The sequence below is a fragment of the Pundamilia nyererei genome, unplaced genomic scaffold, assembly GCF_000239375.1.
Source record: "Pundamilia nyererei isolate P.nyererei 1_Seehausen unplaced genomic scaffold, PunNye1.0 scaffold00027, whole genome shotgun sequence".
Classification (NCBI taxonomy): Eukaryota; Metazoa; Chordata; class Actinopteri; order Cichliformes; family Cichlidae; genus Pundamilia; species Pundamilia nyererei.
The window spans coordinates 4,477,238-4,494,052 of record NW_005187428.1 but is presented as its reverse complement, the minus strand read 5'-3'; the positions used below and the strand labels follow the sequence as shown (position 1 = coordinate 4,494,052).

General features: G+C 41.0%; 1 protein-coding gene across 1 annotated transcript in view; it reads left to right on the top strand.

Moving 5' to 3' along the window:
- The window catches only part of fbln1 (fibulin 1), a 32,152-nt gene extending 20,261 nt beyond the window's left edge, over nt 1-11,891 (top strand). Inside the window, exons 16-17 of the mRNA XM_005728198.1 lie at nt 152-292; nt 11,328-11,891. Coding sequence (XP_005728255.1) covers nt 152-292; nt 11,328-11,467 — 281 coding nt within the window. The 3' untranslated portion in view covers nt 11,468-11,891. The remainder of the gene's footprint in view (nt 1-151; nt 293-11,327) is intronic.
- Nucleotides 11,892-16,815: the final 4,924 nt, after the last annotated feature.

Genomic DNA, 16,815 nt, shown 5'->3' with positions numbered 1-16,815 from the left:
TTTCTCTGACTATCACGAACACAAGCACTGTCATCACACACTTTATTGTATTTCTTTAAAAAAATATTAAATTCAGAAAAAACAACAGTTGGGACTGGCTTTGCACGGCAATCCCACTGTCTTAACTTCTTCTCCCTGAATAATTCATCAGAGATCGTCTTCCTGAGAACAACAGTGCCAGCCTACGGGTCCTATAACTTCGGGAGTTACGATGTCAAGTTTGACATCCTGGAGGGCAACGTGGACAACGCCTTCGACATCATCAAGCGAGTGGAGAATGGGCTGTATGTGGGTGAGTACAGGGTATTTTTTGCTTGTCTGGGTGAACCAATAGCACATTCAGACAAGAGTGACTTTAACGTGTAACACATACCACCCGATGGTCTCTGTGACTGGAAATTGCATTTTCTTTTTGACAAAGGAGGTGGTTTTTCTGACCTCATCTCATTTTGAAATATATATATCTATTTTACAACAAATCAAACGCACATGTGTGCATTTAAAAAGTGCAAGAACAAAACAGCACAAAAATATATTCACGATGAATGTATTGACATAAGTACATCTGACGCAGCTTGTTATGGTCGTTGCAGCGTGGTGGCATCATGTAGCTGTCATCGTCTTCACGGGGGCTCCTCGTGTCTCTGTGCTCGGCGAGCTGTCCTCTGAGTGGCTCTCTGAGACAGACAAAGGCCTGTTTCTGCCTGACCAAATATTTGGCATCGGTTTTCACAGTCTTGTGGTTAAGCAAAGTACCATTTAATTCACTTATCCATGGCTGTGCTTATCCCAAAGATCATTATTTTCCACAATAAGTTATGGTGGCCTGAACGTGCAAGAATAGAGGGCATAAATCTACATTTGTGTGTTCCTATGCATGTGTGCATGATTTATTGCTGTTGACAGGCAATTCATCATAACTACCTGGTCAGTAGCTGCCACTATGCACAAAAAAAAAAGGATTTGCACAGTTTCAAGTAGGAGCAGCAGATACCATCTCCAGCGGTGTGTAACAACAACACATGTTTGGGTAGAAGCCATTGGTATACTTTAGTGTGGTGGTGACCCAAGGCTACTGGTGGTGTCTGTAGAGGAGCAGAACTGAGCCTTGGCTGAGGGAGGATGAGGGCGTTCTCAGCCCTGAGATGACACATTGTTGGACTTGCTTAGGTGTTTTTGTTTAGTTGGTGTGTTGAGATGCAGGCAGGGTTGGTAGATGAAGTATAGTTTCTTCCTTTTCTCCTTGTTCTTCTTCTCCGAGTGATGGATGAAGGGATGGCTTGTCAGTATGCACATCTGTCTTTAAAGAATTAAAGGGAGGGAAGGAGGAGGAGAGAGTGTGTGGCTGTCACTGGTTAAGGCCAGACTGGTGCGAGCACGCAAGTGTTCCTCTTTCATGCACTTGCAGAAACAGATGTGTACTTATCAAATACACCCAAAGACATGGGAGAGAAAAAAAAACAGTTTATCACCAGCAATAACTCACATAAATTCCTGTAAAACCAATTATAATTATATTGCACTGTCTTGCGAGTGGTGTATTTTTCTTGGAATGCACAACGGTGTAATTCTACATGAACGCTAAGCTCTGTTTTGTAATGTGTCATCCACTGTGCACGTCTGTGTGCATGTGTATAAAGAGGGTTTAGGAGAAATTCCCTGTTTATAGCGGTGCTCATTTGCAGGGGCAGCGTGTGTTTGCGCGAGGGAGAGCAAAGAGAGCAAAAGCGTATGGAGAGAAAGACAAAGCGAGAGACTGCAGTTCAGTCAAAGAGGCCGGGAGAGAGAAAATATGTGCAGAAGTAATCCTGGGCGCTGTGCTTCATGTGGTTAAATGTATTGTTCCATTTCCCTGCACTAGGCCTCAGTGTCTCGCCGAGCATTAGAGCACTTAAACTGACGACCACATGAAAGGCCTGTTTGTGAGGAGCCACTTCTCTCCCAAACCCATTGGATGCTTATTGGATGCAGCTCTTGCATGTTAGCACCAGTTGCCCATCACGTATCCAAATTGAGGCCCTGCGCACTGGAGCCTTTGGTCACTGACTACTTGCTGTGAAGTGTGGCGTCCATGGTGTGATGAAGGCCCTCTTGGTTTTATTTAGTGGGTTGTGCTGCTGGTGCTTTGGCTCGCAGATGCAGCTGTTGCATAACCATTGTGAGGCTAGCTGACGTGTCACTTAAGGAAGCTTAGTTTCCAGTATCTCCAGTGTGTCTCCAACAGTGGTATTACAGCTTGGTGGGATGTGAAGAGTAGCAGACATTGAGGCTCCACTAATGAACAAGTGTGTGAACTCAAACTGACTTCGATCATTATTTTTGGCCACTTTTTGTGTTATTGAACGGGACAAAAGAGGCAATTAGCAGTCCACAGAATCTGTTGCTAACTCGAAAAAAAGTGATTCTTAAAAAGGTCTGATTGGCTGCTGCTCTTTTCCCTTTCACTCCCTATTTTAAAACCCATCAACTTTAAAAGCGCGCACATGCATGCGGTGTAGCCGTAGACATATGCACGGACGCATACACGCGCAAGCACACACACGCACATGTACAGCACTGGCTGAGAACACACCACAATGTAAGAACCACACCGCTCTTTCATAGTTCCCGGTCATCCATCACTGGCTTCAACAGCTCTGTCACATCTGGATAACAACCCTGATGCATCTGTGCAAACAAAGACATCCCTCAGCACTTGGAAAACATAATCACAACCAATCAGACGTGGACAAATTCCCAGGATGACCACAGCAGTAGCGCGACAGCGACCACACAAAGAAACATCTCTTCAGGTAGACAAACACCAGATTCTCCAAAGTGTTTTATTTGTCACCCGTCAAAAAGTGTTGGAAGCAGTCATTGATTTTGATTAGGGGCAGGTTGTTTGAGTCGGGTTGATGACGGGGTGATTGACTCTGGCAGTCAGCAGGAGGGTAGATGAATCCTGCTTTTAAAAACACTGGCTCGGTGGCTTCAGCTGGAAGCACGAGCGTGGTTTGAGGTGTTAATAAAATGCTGGTAGTTCCCTTGTTTGATTGTCTACCAGCGAACTATCATCCAAGAATGGTCATGCTTTTTCTATCACCACGTATCAAGGCCAGCTCAGAGAGCATGGAAGCGTTCTTTTGACTTTAACTGTTACTGAGAAGGCTTCTCTTCATGTGACCGCTTTAACTATAAGTAACTATACATTCAGCCACAGCTCTTATGCTATGCAATCTCCACTTTCAGTTGACACAGCCAAACCCCTGACCAGGATCCTTGTGTGTAAATCCAATGTACAACACAATCAGTAGCCAACCATTGAATGAACCAGTCACCACACATTTAGTCATGCCTTGGATTTGTTCAAATGACTCCTCTTCATGAGTAATTATTTGTCATGGAAGGATTTTAATGTGCCATTAATCATTGCTGTCTGCATTTCTTCTTCTTTTAAGTTGGAAAAACAGATTTTATTGTGTAGTATTGATGTTTATCTTGCTGGATGGCAACAGATTACGTAATGACTTTGTTTATGAATCACAGCCATGATGTAGAGAATCTGTGAGTTTGAGACGCTGGGGCTAAATTCCATTCCAGTTTGAAAGGCAGGTGGAAATATGCCTTAGTGGTTTATACGATGTCCAGAGATAAATATCTTTCGCACTCCCATTGGCACGATGTTGGCAGCAAGCGAGGTAGCCATGGACAAAGCGCCTCTGTGCAGGTAGTCGTGGTCTTCGATGCTGCCGTCCACAGTGACTGGTGGAATGTGAACCTTCTGTGTGAGACATGACCGCCTCTGAGCCAGTGAAGCCTGCAGCTCTAGCTTGTGGCTGTTGCTGGTGAGAAGCTGAGGACAGCTGTGGAGATAAGCAGACAACACGCCGCTCTGCTTCGAGCGAGGCTGTTATTTGGCTGGATCTTTACACGGCCCACCAGAGTGCGCCAAGCCCACGAAGAATCCCTGTCGGGAGATTACAGTATGGCTAATCAAAACACGTTCTCCTCCACACAGTAATCCCACAATCAAACACACAGCGCTCCGCTCGGGTGGTCCACCGCATTCAAATGTACTGATGAAGAGATAGCGATGCAGCAATGTCAAGCTCGCACAGACATTCTGCGTACCCAGTCAGTAAGTCAAGTTACCAAGACACTGGTGTGAACACATATAGTACACATTGCTCGCAATAAAACTGTCGCAATAATTCATCATGATACACTTATCTCCCGTCCTTTGGTGATCCATTTAATTTACACTCATCATTACTCTTTGCTTTCCAGCACTGTGTTTTTAAGAAAAACCAACTGTGTTTAGTTAACCACTCAATTCCCAAAATTAATGCCTGTTTTTAATCCACGCTCATGATGTGACTTTCCCAGATAGATAGCAAAGTGCGCTAAAAGCTCATGAACACGCTGTATACTTCAGTTCTAATGCATAATAAAGTGCAATGATTTAAAATGCAAACAGGGCAGTTTTTCCTCACATACGCTTTTATCCATTTAGTCTACATTCAAGTCTATTTTATGCCACTGAGCTATGGTTTTTCGCTTTGAAAGGTCAGTTGTAATGTAGTGCAAAGGTTGTGGTAAAGATAATGGTGCATGTTATGTCATCTCAGCTGCTCTGGCCCACAACTGCTAAAACAGAAAGTCCAAGAAAAGAACCAACCAGTTCCCTAAGGCCACTTCAGTGATGTCACAGCCCATGCGTGCCACTGTCCAACAGTGAATCACTGTTAATTGGCCTTAAAATACCAAGCCACACAGACATGGATGGGGTATACATGGGTCCCACTCTCTCTTTGGAGTGGTCAGAGTTGTGTTTGGACAGCCTGACCTGAGTGGCCATCAGTGCACCAGTCAGAAGATAAATACAAAGTCAGACCCTGAGGGGTCTGTACGCTGTCTTCGTACAGTTGATTATCCTGCCGCGCCGGGACATTTGAATGTATTATATTTCAGCCAAACTGAAGGGTTATCAAAACTGAAATTGCTTGTTTTACTAATGGGGTAACAAGGGAGCTAGTTAGCAATTTCTTTGGCTTGCCTTCGAGTTTTTATGGAGAAAACCTTTCAGGCAGTAAAAAAAGAGTTATTGAAAAAGAAACCACTCTTTGCTCTGTTTATACAAATGCCAGCAGCTGTGAATCAGTAAGAGATGCACTTGGTACATCAGTGAGAGATCCGGATGATCTCACAGTTACTACAGTGAGGGTGCTCAAGAATGTCCTCCAGTACCCTCTTTGTATACTGGAACTTTGTACAGCACCTGGATGCTCTCCAGGGGTTTCACTGCAGTGAGCATGCATAGCGCCACAACCAGCATGTCATTATACAATACTGCGGTGAAGCCAATGCATACTTTTCATTTGTCTCTGGTGTTAAACCCGTTCATTTTGGATTTTGTCATACACTTCCTTGCTGAGTTGTAGAAACCAGAAAACCCAGAAATTGTACTGTTTACATGTAACCCTTCAATATTGCAGACCTCGTGGCCATGAAGGATGACAAATGCCTCCTGGCATTTGCTTCACTTTGTTTTGGGGGCAGCGTCTCTGCTACTACTATGTGTTTATTTAGGACTGTTTTCTTCATGGGAGGCTACTTTATTGTGTGGTGGGATGCTTCTAGGGAGTGGACAAACTGTACAGCTGTTAGGGTTTAGTGTGATGGTGGCTGTTAAAAACCAGTGGGGTCACCTTTGCACCCTGCGGCAGATACTTCAGTGAATTGGAAAGACACCACAAACCTTTCCGGCATTACTTTGCAACTTTGCAACCCAGTCACAGGGCATGCTGTCAGCTGTAGAGGTTTGAAAACTTTCCCGTCTTTATTTATATGAATCTCAGGTGGCATTGCAGCAAATCAAAGTCAACCTGTTATGTGGATGTTGGCCTTTTGGCTTATAGTTTGGAAGAAATGTTAAAGATGCATATGTGGTTGTGGTTTCACCTCAGGTTCGCTGTGAGTGCGTTGAGGCCCAGCTGTTAGCTGATGCTTTGCCTTCACTGAGGATACCACTGTGCTTTTGATGGGAAGCTCGCGGAAACACAAAGTCATCATGTTGGGATTTCGCTGAGGCTTCCGAGAGGTCATGTAAAACGACTATGGTATCACGCTACTTCGTGCAGAGTTGGGCGCTTAAGCCCACAGTATAATGACATAATGACCCTTTCTTGTCCTCAAGGTTCACAAAAAATAGTTCACATGAGGTGTGCAAGATAACTGTGGCACATCTTATATAGATGAACATATATAGGATTAAAAGAAATTCCAAAATCTGAAGTGAGGAACCCTGAACCATGGTTCATGTTTCTTTTCAAATGCTCTGAGAAAACTGAAGGATTTGGACGAGGCATTGCAAAAATTCCGGACAGCACACTTTTGCACTCTGCATGTGCTAATTAGACCACAAACAAATTTACAAAACTCTAATGGGGCCGACACACATACCACATAGCCTTGTTTAGATGCCCTAAATAAATTTTAGTTTAGTTTAGTCTCTGTGTTTTTGTTATTTATTTATGTGGTAAGATTTTTTTTGTTTTACTTTTCACAGAAACCATCCTCTGGAGTTTTAATGGAAAACTTAACCTCAGCTGGCCCTGATTATAAGTGTTTAGCCGTAATTAGATATAGGCCACAATTAATGCAATAATAACATTTTTTAAAAATGCCCTTAATGTGGACTTAAACCCATCTGTCCTTGCGGTGGTCCATATTGTGCTCATAACAACTTACTCATCTTCATTGCATGATTGCTCATCCCAGGACGGAAGCTTTTGATCAGATCTCGTTTGATTTAAGCAAATGAGCAAAGAATGAACCTTTGCACTGATTAACTCCACTGGCGTTGCATGCCATCTCAGCTGGCTTATGTCTGAAAATAATTTTCCGACTCAAAATCCAATCTCTTTTTCCATGTCAGTTATTTTCTTAATATTGCAGCTGTTGTTAGGTTTAAGAAAAGGTTAGTTCTCTCTGACAACGCTAATGGTTTGGAAACAATAAAATCTCAGACCCGGGCCCCTTTAGTGTCACTACGCAACAGAATCCCAAAACACCAAAACAAGGGGCAACCCTGGTAGAAGTGGGCCCCATTCCACACTTCTCCAAGTGCTTATCACCAGAATCTGCTGGAATCTGTTGTGTGCCCACATTCCTGGCTCGGAGAAGGACACGAGAGCAAAATAAAGTGACAGAGAGAAGGAGAGACGCCAGTCTAAGTTCCTATAGCTTGCCCCTCCCAGAGTTAAAGATCGATTCCTGGAGAAATGCCTCCATGGCTGTATCGCGTGACTGCAACTGCTCCCCTCCATCAAACACATGGGACTCATTTAGCCTTGTGGGCCACAGTGATGGTGCCACAAACGCCAGCCCCCCTCAGGAAGGGAAGAGAAGGGAGGGAAAAAAAGGCGAATATGTGAGTGGGGGGCCATCATACAATGCCAGTGTCCCACAGGACCCAGTGCATGGCTCATAATGGATCATCATTTGCCCTGTAGTGAATGACAACCAAATGGATTTTACTGCCTTTTTTTTTTACAAGTACCACAGGAAAGAGCCTCATAATTCATAGTGATCTAGGCAGTGATCTGTCATTTTGATCCATGCTGAGTTAAACTCTTGAGTCATCCTACTAAAGGCTTTAACATGTTACTGACTCAGATGAGTATGAGAAGCAGAAGTAAATGGGGAAAAAGAAAGAGGGCGGCTGAAGGTGTGATAGGAGGACAGTGTGATGATTGTGCTGCCTGACTACACCAGCGATAGCTGTTCAAACAGGCCAGAGCTGAAATGTCCCCAGCCCTCTGCAGAGAAAAGTCTGTTGACAGCTTGTGTAAACACTGGCATTTTTCCCCCCTCTAATCGCATGTTCACTTAAAAAGAGCACCCAATGAATTCCATGGGGATTCAGTAATGCTCTGTTGCAGTATGTTTATTCTTCCATCTGTTTTACCATGATATCACTGTGTCTTCTGTTTATGGGGTTGTTCATTGGCAGACCTTTGGCTCATTAACAGCAAAGGTTATTTGAAACTCATCTAAATTGATCAGCTGATGCCAAAAAAGTAGGGAAACGCATTTTAAGCAATAAATACTATTCAGTATTCATTGATGATTACTTCACTGTTCTTTAAAGATCGACCCAACTTCCAGCCTCCACTCTATTCTCAATGACATAGTTTTGATAGAGTTGTGATATGTTAGCTTTGCGTGCGGTGGTTTGAACTGTGCCTCATTTTACTTTGTTATTCAGAACTTTTCATTTGCTATAGTGATCTTTAACTATACATATTTGTTTCTACAGTAGCATCTATTACCATCACGGTGTCTGGTAGTTAACATGCTCTGTTTTTAATAGGTTTGCTGGTCAATATCTAGGCCAAAATCTCAAGACAGAAAACAAGTCACATATACACTTTATAATTTATTAATCGTTGCATTGTGAGAGAAAAGGAGGGAGAGAACATAGAATCTCTGCATATTCAGTTTGACTTTTTGTTTTGAGTTGACAGGCCTGATTGCACAGACAGTGAAGAATAGAGCTAAAAAACTCCCAAATCTGTTGCTCAAAAGCCTGATTAATGAACAGTTAAATATTTCCTACTGAAGAAACATCTATTGATTCATCCCTTTTTTGTGGATGGATCAATAGATCTCAGTCAGTGGACGTGGAAGTTAACAATCTAGCACACTGGACTGTGGACAGAAACTTTTTACTACATTTTACTACAGGGAATAGTGTACACCATTAGTAGAAAATGCACTGACTGGTTTGAAATATATTTATCCGATAGATTCCCATTTTTTTGTATAAAAAAGTCTTCTTCACAAATGAAATCTAGTCATGGAGTTCCACAAGGTTTTGTGCTGGGTCCAATAGTTTTCATTTAATACATAAAACCTTTAGCAGATATAAAAAAAAATGCTACAAAGTTTGTGTCGTTCAAATGATAGTCATCTTTGTTAATGAAGCCAAACGGCACAAATCAATTATTTAAACTGCAGACATGTCTTAATCACACAGGAAGTGATTTGCAGTGATGGGGTGAGCCCCAGATAGTAGATACTTAATGATATTCTCTGACTGCGAGTCCCAACAAAAAATTAACCACTGGCAATGCAAACTGAGTGGGTCCTGAAGTATAACGTTCTCAACTTGAAGGGAAGGAGTTGAACCCACTACCTGTGAGAGCAAATAATATCATTGATTAACACATGACAGTTGATTGACTTATACATTAGAGGGTTATATAACCAGGGAACCACAGAATTGCTTCCTGTGTACATGTCCCTTTAAAAAAACATAAAAACCTGTATTGTTTTAAAGTTATAAATCTAGACAAATTAACAAAGTTTTATACTACTGTGAGGAATCTTGGAGTCATTTTTGTATAGGATATGACACATTAATCAAATATCTAGGTCTGCCTCCTTTCGTCTACACAGTTTCGCTAAAATTTGGAAAATCCTGCTGTAATACTACTCTTTCTAGGCAGGACTATTGTAATTCCTTATCATCAGGATATTTTAAAGATCCAAAGTACCCCAGTGAGAGCACTACTAGAAGGAAAGATTATACATCTCACATACATTGTATTAGCTTCTCTTCACTGACTTACTGTTAAATCCTTTTTGTTACATATAAAGTCCTGAATGATCCTACCTTAAAGACGTCATAGTATTATACTATCCCAATAGACCACTTCAATTTCAGGCTGCTGGCTTACTAATGTTTCCTAGACTTTCCAAGAGTAGAATGGGAGGCAGTTTTCAACTGTTCGCCCTGTGTCCCATGGAACCAGCTTCCAGTTTGCATTTGGGAAAGACACAAGTCAAGTCAAGTGGCTTTATTGTCATTCCAACCACGTGCAGTGGTACAGTACACAGTGAAATGAGATAACGTTCCTCCAAACCATGGTGCCACATATGACATATAACAGACAATAAGCACCGGAGTACTTAAGGTGCAATGTGCAAAAATTGCAAACAAAACAAAACAAAGACAGTGCAACACCATACAGAACAGAATGATACAGACACAAGACAGTGCAGACACAACAGTGCAATAGAAATGTGCAAAAGTCTGAGAAGTATGCAAAAAGCAACTTGATGTATGAAGGTGTGCGTGCTCAGGATGCTCTCTATAGTCCCTCTGTAGAAGGTGGTGAGAATGGATGGTGGGAGAATTTGGTGCTCTTGACAACTCTTCACCAGTCCATTAGCTGTTGCACCTCCTCTCTGTATTCTGACTTGTTCTTGCTGATGAGACCCACCACAGTCGTGTCATTGGCGAACTTGATGATGTGGTTCGAATTGTGCATTGCTGCACAGTCGTGAGCAGCGTTAACTGTACTTTTAAATTAGGTTTAAGACTTTGATTTTTGATAAAAACCTATGGGTTAGAAACTTAAAGGTTTAGTCTGCTAAGGGACTTCCCTCAGCTTTCAGGTTCTACCCTCACCCCTGAACAAGTCATGACAGATGGCTGGCCCTCCTTGATCATGGTTCCACCACATGTCTCTTCCTGTTAAAAGGGAGTTCCTCCTTCCTACACTTGCCAAGTACTTGCTCATAGGGGATTGTGTGATTGTTGGGTTTTCTCTATAATAATATTATAGGGTCTTTATCTTACAATATAAAGCATCCTTGAGACAACTGTTTTTGTAAATTAGTAGTTTATAAATTCAATTTTGACTAAACTTCATGTCCTAAGACTCTAGATGTGTATAACCATAGTATGCTGCAAATTCAGTTATTGAAGTTGGAAGAAAATAAGCTTGAAACTCAAAAATATGTTCTAAGCTATTATGCAACCTGTCTAGACAGATAATTTAAGGATATGCAAGACTGACAGAGCTATCAGACATGTGAAATTAACGACTGAAGAATGGCTAGTTAAAGCAAGCTGTGACTAGCTTGTGACTACATGTTACTGTCTTTTCACTTTTGCTGGTAAATTACAAATACAATCACAAACTGTCCTTAATTGCAGTGAGGTAAGAGCAAACACTTTGATCCTCAACACTATAAACCCAAACTATCCAGAGCTAGATATCACTAGGGTGAACAAAGAAACCATATTTAAAACACACAGAACTACATTAATAATGACAAAAAGACTCCACAATGACAACAGTTTTTTGAGGAAAATTATTCTGACTGATTGTAGTTCCTTAAGCTAACCAACTCTCAAGCTTCTGAACAAAATAATTCTTTTTTTGTTTATTGAGATTATTGAGACATGTCATGATACAACAAGTAGTCTTGCTTAGCATGGATCTACACATTTAGCCATACTACTTTTTCTCATTCATCTTTGTCTTTTCCAGGTATTGTTCGCCAGGTGAAGCCTCTGATTGGTCCAGCGATGACAGTACTCAAGCTATCTATGCGCAACCTGACAATTCAGGGCGACTCTGGCCATAACATCGTCAACGTCCATGTGTTTGTCTCAGAGTTTTGGTTCTGAAAATGTCAAGATTTTACCAACAATCACAATATAAGACATCCATTGTCAACACTGTACACATTGGTTTTGTTATATCAATGGACATATCAGTGTCGAGGTTTTAATGTTATGTGTTGACTATGGAATTGCTTTTGACTGTTGCTGAGATGAAATGCTCCTAGCTGCTTCTGAAAAGAGCAATACACTTTGTTTTGATGACAAGCTCAGCATTATGTGCACAAATATGAAGAAACTTTATATTTTAAAAAGACTTTTTTAATTGAACGTGCATGCATTTGGAGAGGCCCTTAAAGGATATGGGGATTACATTCAGCCATACTCTTTTCATGATGTTTAAGCCTCTGTTTTTAAAACACCTACCTTTCCTTTCCTACTGTGCACAAACTTTTTTAAAGGAATAAACATTATTTTTTTTGTTACAGTATTTGTTATATCTGTTGTTTTTTCCTGATAACATTTGAAGACCAAAATTGTTTGTTATTTTAACAGCTTTGGTTCAGTCCTTTTTCCTATCCTTCATCATGTTTGGCATTGACATACCCAACACAGTTTTAATGTAAAACAAGGTATGCAATGCAAAGTAATTTCAAATTGCTTTACTACCTTAACATAGTATACCAACTGTAGTATAAATATTATTTGGGCTCATGTCATTCAAAGGCTCACTACTGGCTGTTTTAATACAAGTAATCCATAAATGTTAAGATCTCAGAAACAGATGTAAAGACTGAAATAAAATATATTATAAGGCAGAATTCACACATGGAGATGGAATTGACAACAGTATAAAGATGTCAGGATTTACAAGCTAAAACTGGAATTAAACAAAACCAAAAATTCAAACTTTGTATCCTGATGGCTCAGAATAGTGAAGAAATATTTTAAATGTAAGCATATGTGAAATGTATTTTTATCACATTAGTGATCCTTTATAATTTTGCCTAGAGTGCCATCGTCATTACAAGTACTAAAGTTGATTTTGAGCATTCAGACATATCAGTACTTGTGATCTTTTTGCAGTTTAGAAGTTGGGAAATGTAAGATTTTCCTAAATGGCAAAGTAACAATAGGAAACAAAGTGATAGCAACACTTAAAGGCCAGAGTCACTTGAACCCATGTAACTGTATTTTTAATTGTGCCTGACAAATTATGTTTAAACCAGATATTCCCTCTTCAGACAATACTAAGGATGTTGGGATGGGTGAGGGGCTCATCTCAGACAGAAACAAGCTGAATATGTGTAAGCGACAGTCCAGCTATCAGACTGCAATGTGGCCAGGGCCAGTTAAAGACTTCAAAGAAAACAGAGGATGGGGCACATACATCAGGATCTAAAGTCTGTGATAGATTTTAAGGCTCTACTGAAGGGGAGGAGGGGGAATCCTCTTCAGAGGAAATAGAGGGCAGCAGGTTAATCTTGTGGTCAACATGAAAAGAAAGAAGAAATGCAGTGTGCCTGTGGATGTGAGTGCATGTGCATGTGCACAACGTTAAGCTATACTCTGAGCAAATGGTTAATGCATGCATTGTAACTGTTTTATTTCTGGATGACATATAAGTGAGTAGCCTGACTTTTTTTTGTATGGCCTTATTTGGAGAAGAGGTGGGAATAGCTGGAAGTAAATGATGAAACAATGTGAACTGCTGTGATGACAGATGATAATAGATGTCCACATGTTCGGCTTTTCTATAGTGCATACCAAAATCCACAAAAAACCACACACACACATTGTAAGGATGTAAACAGCTGGAAACGAACAGCAAAAATCTGTATAGTCAGACTGTGTGGGAGGACATTACCCAGAAAAGGCCTGGCTTGCTCTGAAGCTCCACTGTAAGAAAGACTGGGGCAGCAGTCCCTAGCAAAGTTACCAAACCACATACATGTGTGGGGACAAATGAGCAAATATCTTCTGCCAAATTCTCCATCCCAAGCCAAGAAGGAGCTGCTTGCAATGGAGACCTACGGTATGACTAAACCAAGTGGGCTTGAGTAGACGTAATGGCAGGAGAGCAGACCGGTGTGTGTCTGCACTGTTTGTTTGTGTACTCTACTGTGGCACAATGGCGGTCAGAGCTCTCAATACAAGTGGTCATGGTGGTGTCTGGCTCAGAGAAGACAGGGTATGGGGCTGATGGGAGTCTAGCCCAGGGGCTGGTGTGGCAGGCTGATCCCAGACAGAGACCAGAGGACCTCTGCAGGCACGTGCTCAGCCGACTCCTGCACTCACCCACTCCCTCTTTTTCCTGGCGTCCTACAACAGCTCTGACCGCAACACATGTTATAGGATATAAGTGAGCTCTTTTAATACATTTGTGGGTATTTATTTTTTTCCTCTATTTTACAAACCACCGTTCCTCTTTGCCATAAACACAAAAATGTTTCTTTTAGGTGGGCACTACCAACTTGCTATGCTTCCCCCCCGTCCCTCAGATGTTCATCTCTTTAGAACATTTTCTATTCACAGAGATAATGAGTTAATAACAACTGTATTTAATTGATGCATATTTTAATCCAAACTTAGCTCAAGTTTTATCTGTAACAGTTTTAAATATGCAAAAGCCAAAAATGAATTACAGTTATCTACCTCTATTGATAAGAACTTATTTCTAAATATGTCACATGAATTTGCCAAGTGGTGTTTCTTGTGAGTCCAATAGATGGCAGACACATACAACACAACACTGCACAGTCAGGGAATCCTACAAAGATCCTTGAGTAAATGTCACCTTGCATTAAAATGTCAGAAACAACCAACTAACTGCATCTTTTTTCTATCTTTCAGCTAAAAGACAAACAAAAATAGTGTACTTAAACCTATGTCCATCTTTCCTAAATATATACCACGTGAAATTGATTGTGAGTGTTGCATTATACAAACCCACTGTGGGAGTCTTACATGACTAAAAAACAAACAAAGCTATAGGATCATAAATGACTGGTTCCACAGCAAATTACCTACTTTATACTGTTTTTGTGATATACTTACTTCTCTTTAAATCAGTTCAATCTTTTGAGGTTTAATGTGATAGACATTTGACCAATTATAAATGGGGCCCCACCTTGACCCAAAAGAAAAACACAAAGCACAGATGTGTGCCCTTACATAAATTACAGATTGTAAATGTAACCATTTATAACCGCTACTGAACTCAAACTGTTGCCAGATTATACAGTAGATCAATCACATTTGGGACTATAGACCAAGGCTGTACTCATGAAAATTCAGTGTGCACTCTCTCTGTTGTTACAAGCAGCTCAGAACACACTGTGACGTCCGTAGTGCTTAAGTGGATGCATATCGTAGGGAAAGAGGGAAAATCAATCCAACCGCATACAGTCTTGGTGTGATAGTCTTGACCTTAGACTGTATAGACATGGTTTTGTTTGATGTGGCCTTTATTTGTTACGTATTGAGACAACTTTTACTACCGGTTGCAAAATTTAACATTTGAATAAAATGCTCTTTATAAGCACAAAAAGTACATTGTTTATTGTGAACAATATGCTTTTTGTGTAATGACACTCTAATTGTAAGTTTTAAATATCCAATGACAACTTAAAGATTACAACCCCAGTTTAACAGAAGTTGAGAAATGTAAATAAAAACACTGAAAAACATAAAATGTTTAAACTGAGAAACATTTTTGGGGAGAGGAATGTCCCATTTTGTGCCTGATAGAGGATTCTAGCTGCTTAAAATTCCCGGGTCTTCTTTGTTGTATATTTCATGGTATGAGGGACCCATTGTTTTCATCTGGTGAAACCCCATACCACATCAGCGATATAGGCTTTTGAACTGGTCGCAGCAGATGGCCGCCCCTCCCTGAGCCTGCTTCTGCCTCTGCTTCCTGTTAAAAGGGAGTTTTTCCTTCCCACTGTTGCCAAAGTGCTTACTCATAGCGGGTTGTTTGATTGTTGGGGTTTACTCAGTTTTCTTTGTATTATTGTAGGGTATTTGCCTTACAATATACATTTTGCATTTTTGCATATTTGTCAAATGACATGTTACAGACCAAGCATCAAACAAATTTTAATATTAGACAAAAAATAACCTGAGTAAATACAAAATGCAGTGATGATTAATCAATGATGATTTCACTGATTAAGGGTGAAAAGTAATTCAAACCTACCTGGACCTGTGTGAAAAAGTAATAGCCCTCTTGTTAGATCATGAATTAACTGGGATTAACCTCATTTTTGGAAAGCTGAGTTCAGTTTCACAAAACACGCTCAGGCCTGATTACCCGCAGACCTGTTGAGTCAAGAAGTTACTTAAATACAACCTGCGGCCAAAGTGAAGCAGGCTAAAGATCTCAAAAACACATCAACACATCATGCCACAATCTAAAGAAAAAACATAGAAACAAAGTCATTGACCTCTATCAGTCTAAGGCTTTGGGACTCCATTAATTCATGGTGAGAGCCATTATACACAAATGAAGAAAACTTGGAACAGTGGTGAAGCTTCCCAGGAGTGACCGGCCTACCAAAATTGCTCCAAGAGCACATCGACAACTCATCCAGGAGGTCACAAAAGAACCCAGAACAATATTAAAGAGCCACAGGCTTCACACGTCTCAGTTAAGGTCAAAGTTCATGAATCAACAGTAAGAAAGAGACTGGGCAAAATGATATCAATAGGAGTGTTCAAGGAGAACAGGACTCTTCTCGGGTGGCTGTAGCTCAGGTGGCAGAGCAGGTCAGCCACTAATCAGAAGGTCGGTGGTTCGATCCCAGGCTGCCTCCTGGCTGCATGCCAAATATCTTGGGCAAGATACTAACCCCATGTTTGCCTACTGGTGGTGGTCAGAGGGTCTGGTGGCGCCAGTGTCCGGCAGCCTCGCTTCTGTCAGTGGGCAGCTGTGGCTACAATGTAGCTTGCCATCGCCAGTGTGTGACTGACTGAATGTAGTGTGAAGCACTTTGGGGTCCTTAGGGACTAGAAAAGCACTATACAAATGCAGGCCATTTCTCATATTTGCCAAAGCAACAGCTTGATAATCCCCAAGACATCTAGGAAAATATTATGTGGATTGATGAGACAAAAATAGAACTTTTTTGAAGGTTTAAGTCCCGTTATGTCTGGCATAAAACTAACACAGCATTTCAGAAAATACCAACAGTGGTGGTAGTGTGACGGTCTGTACATCACACTACCACTGCTGTTTTGCTGCTTCAGGACCTGGAAGACTTGCTGTGGTAAATGGAACCATGAATTCTGCTGTCTACCAAAACATCCTGAAGGAGAATTTCCAGCCATCTGTTCATGACCTAAAGCTGCACTTGGCTTCAGCTTTAGGTCAATGATCCAAAACACACGAGCAAGTCCACCTCTGAAAGACT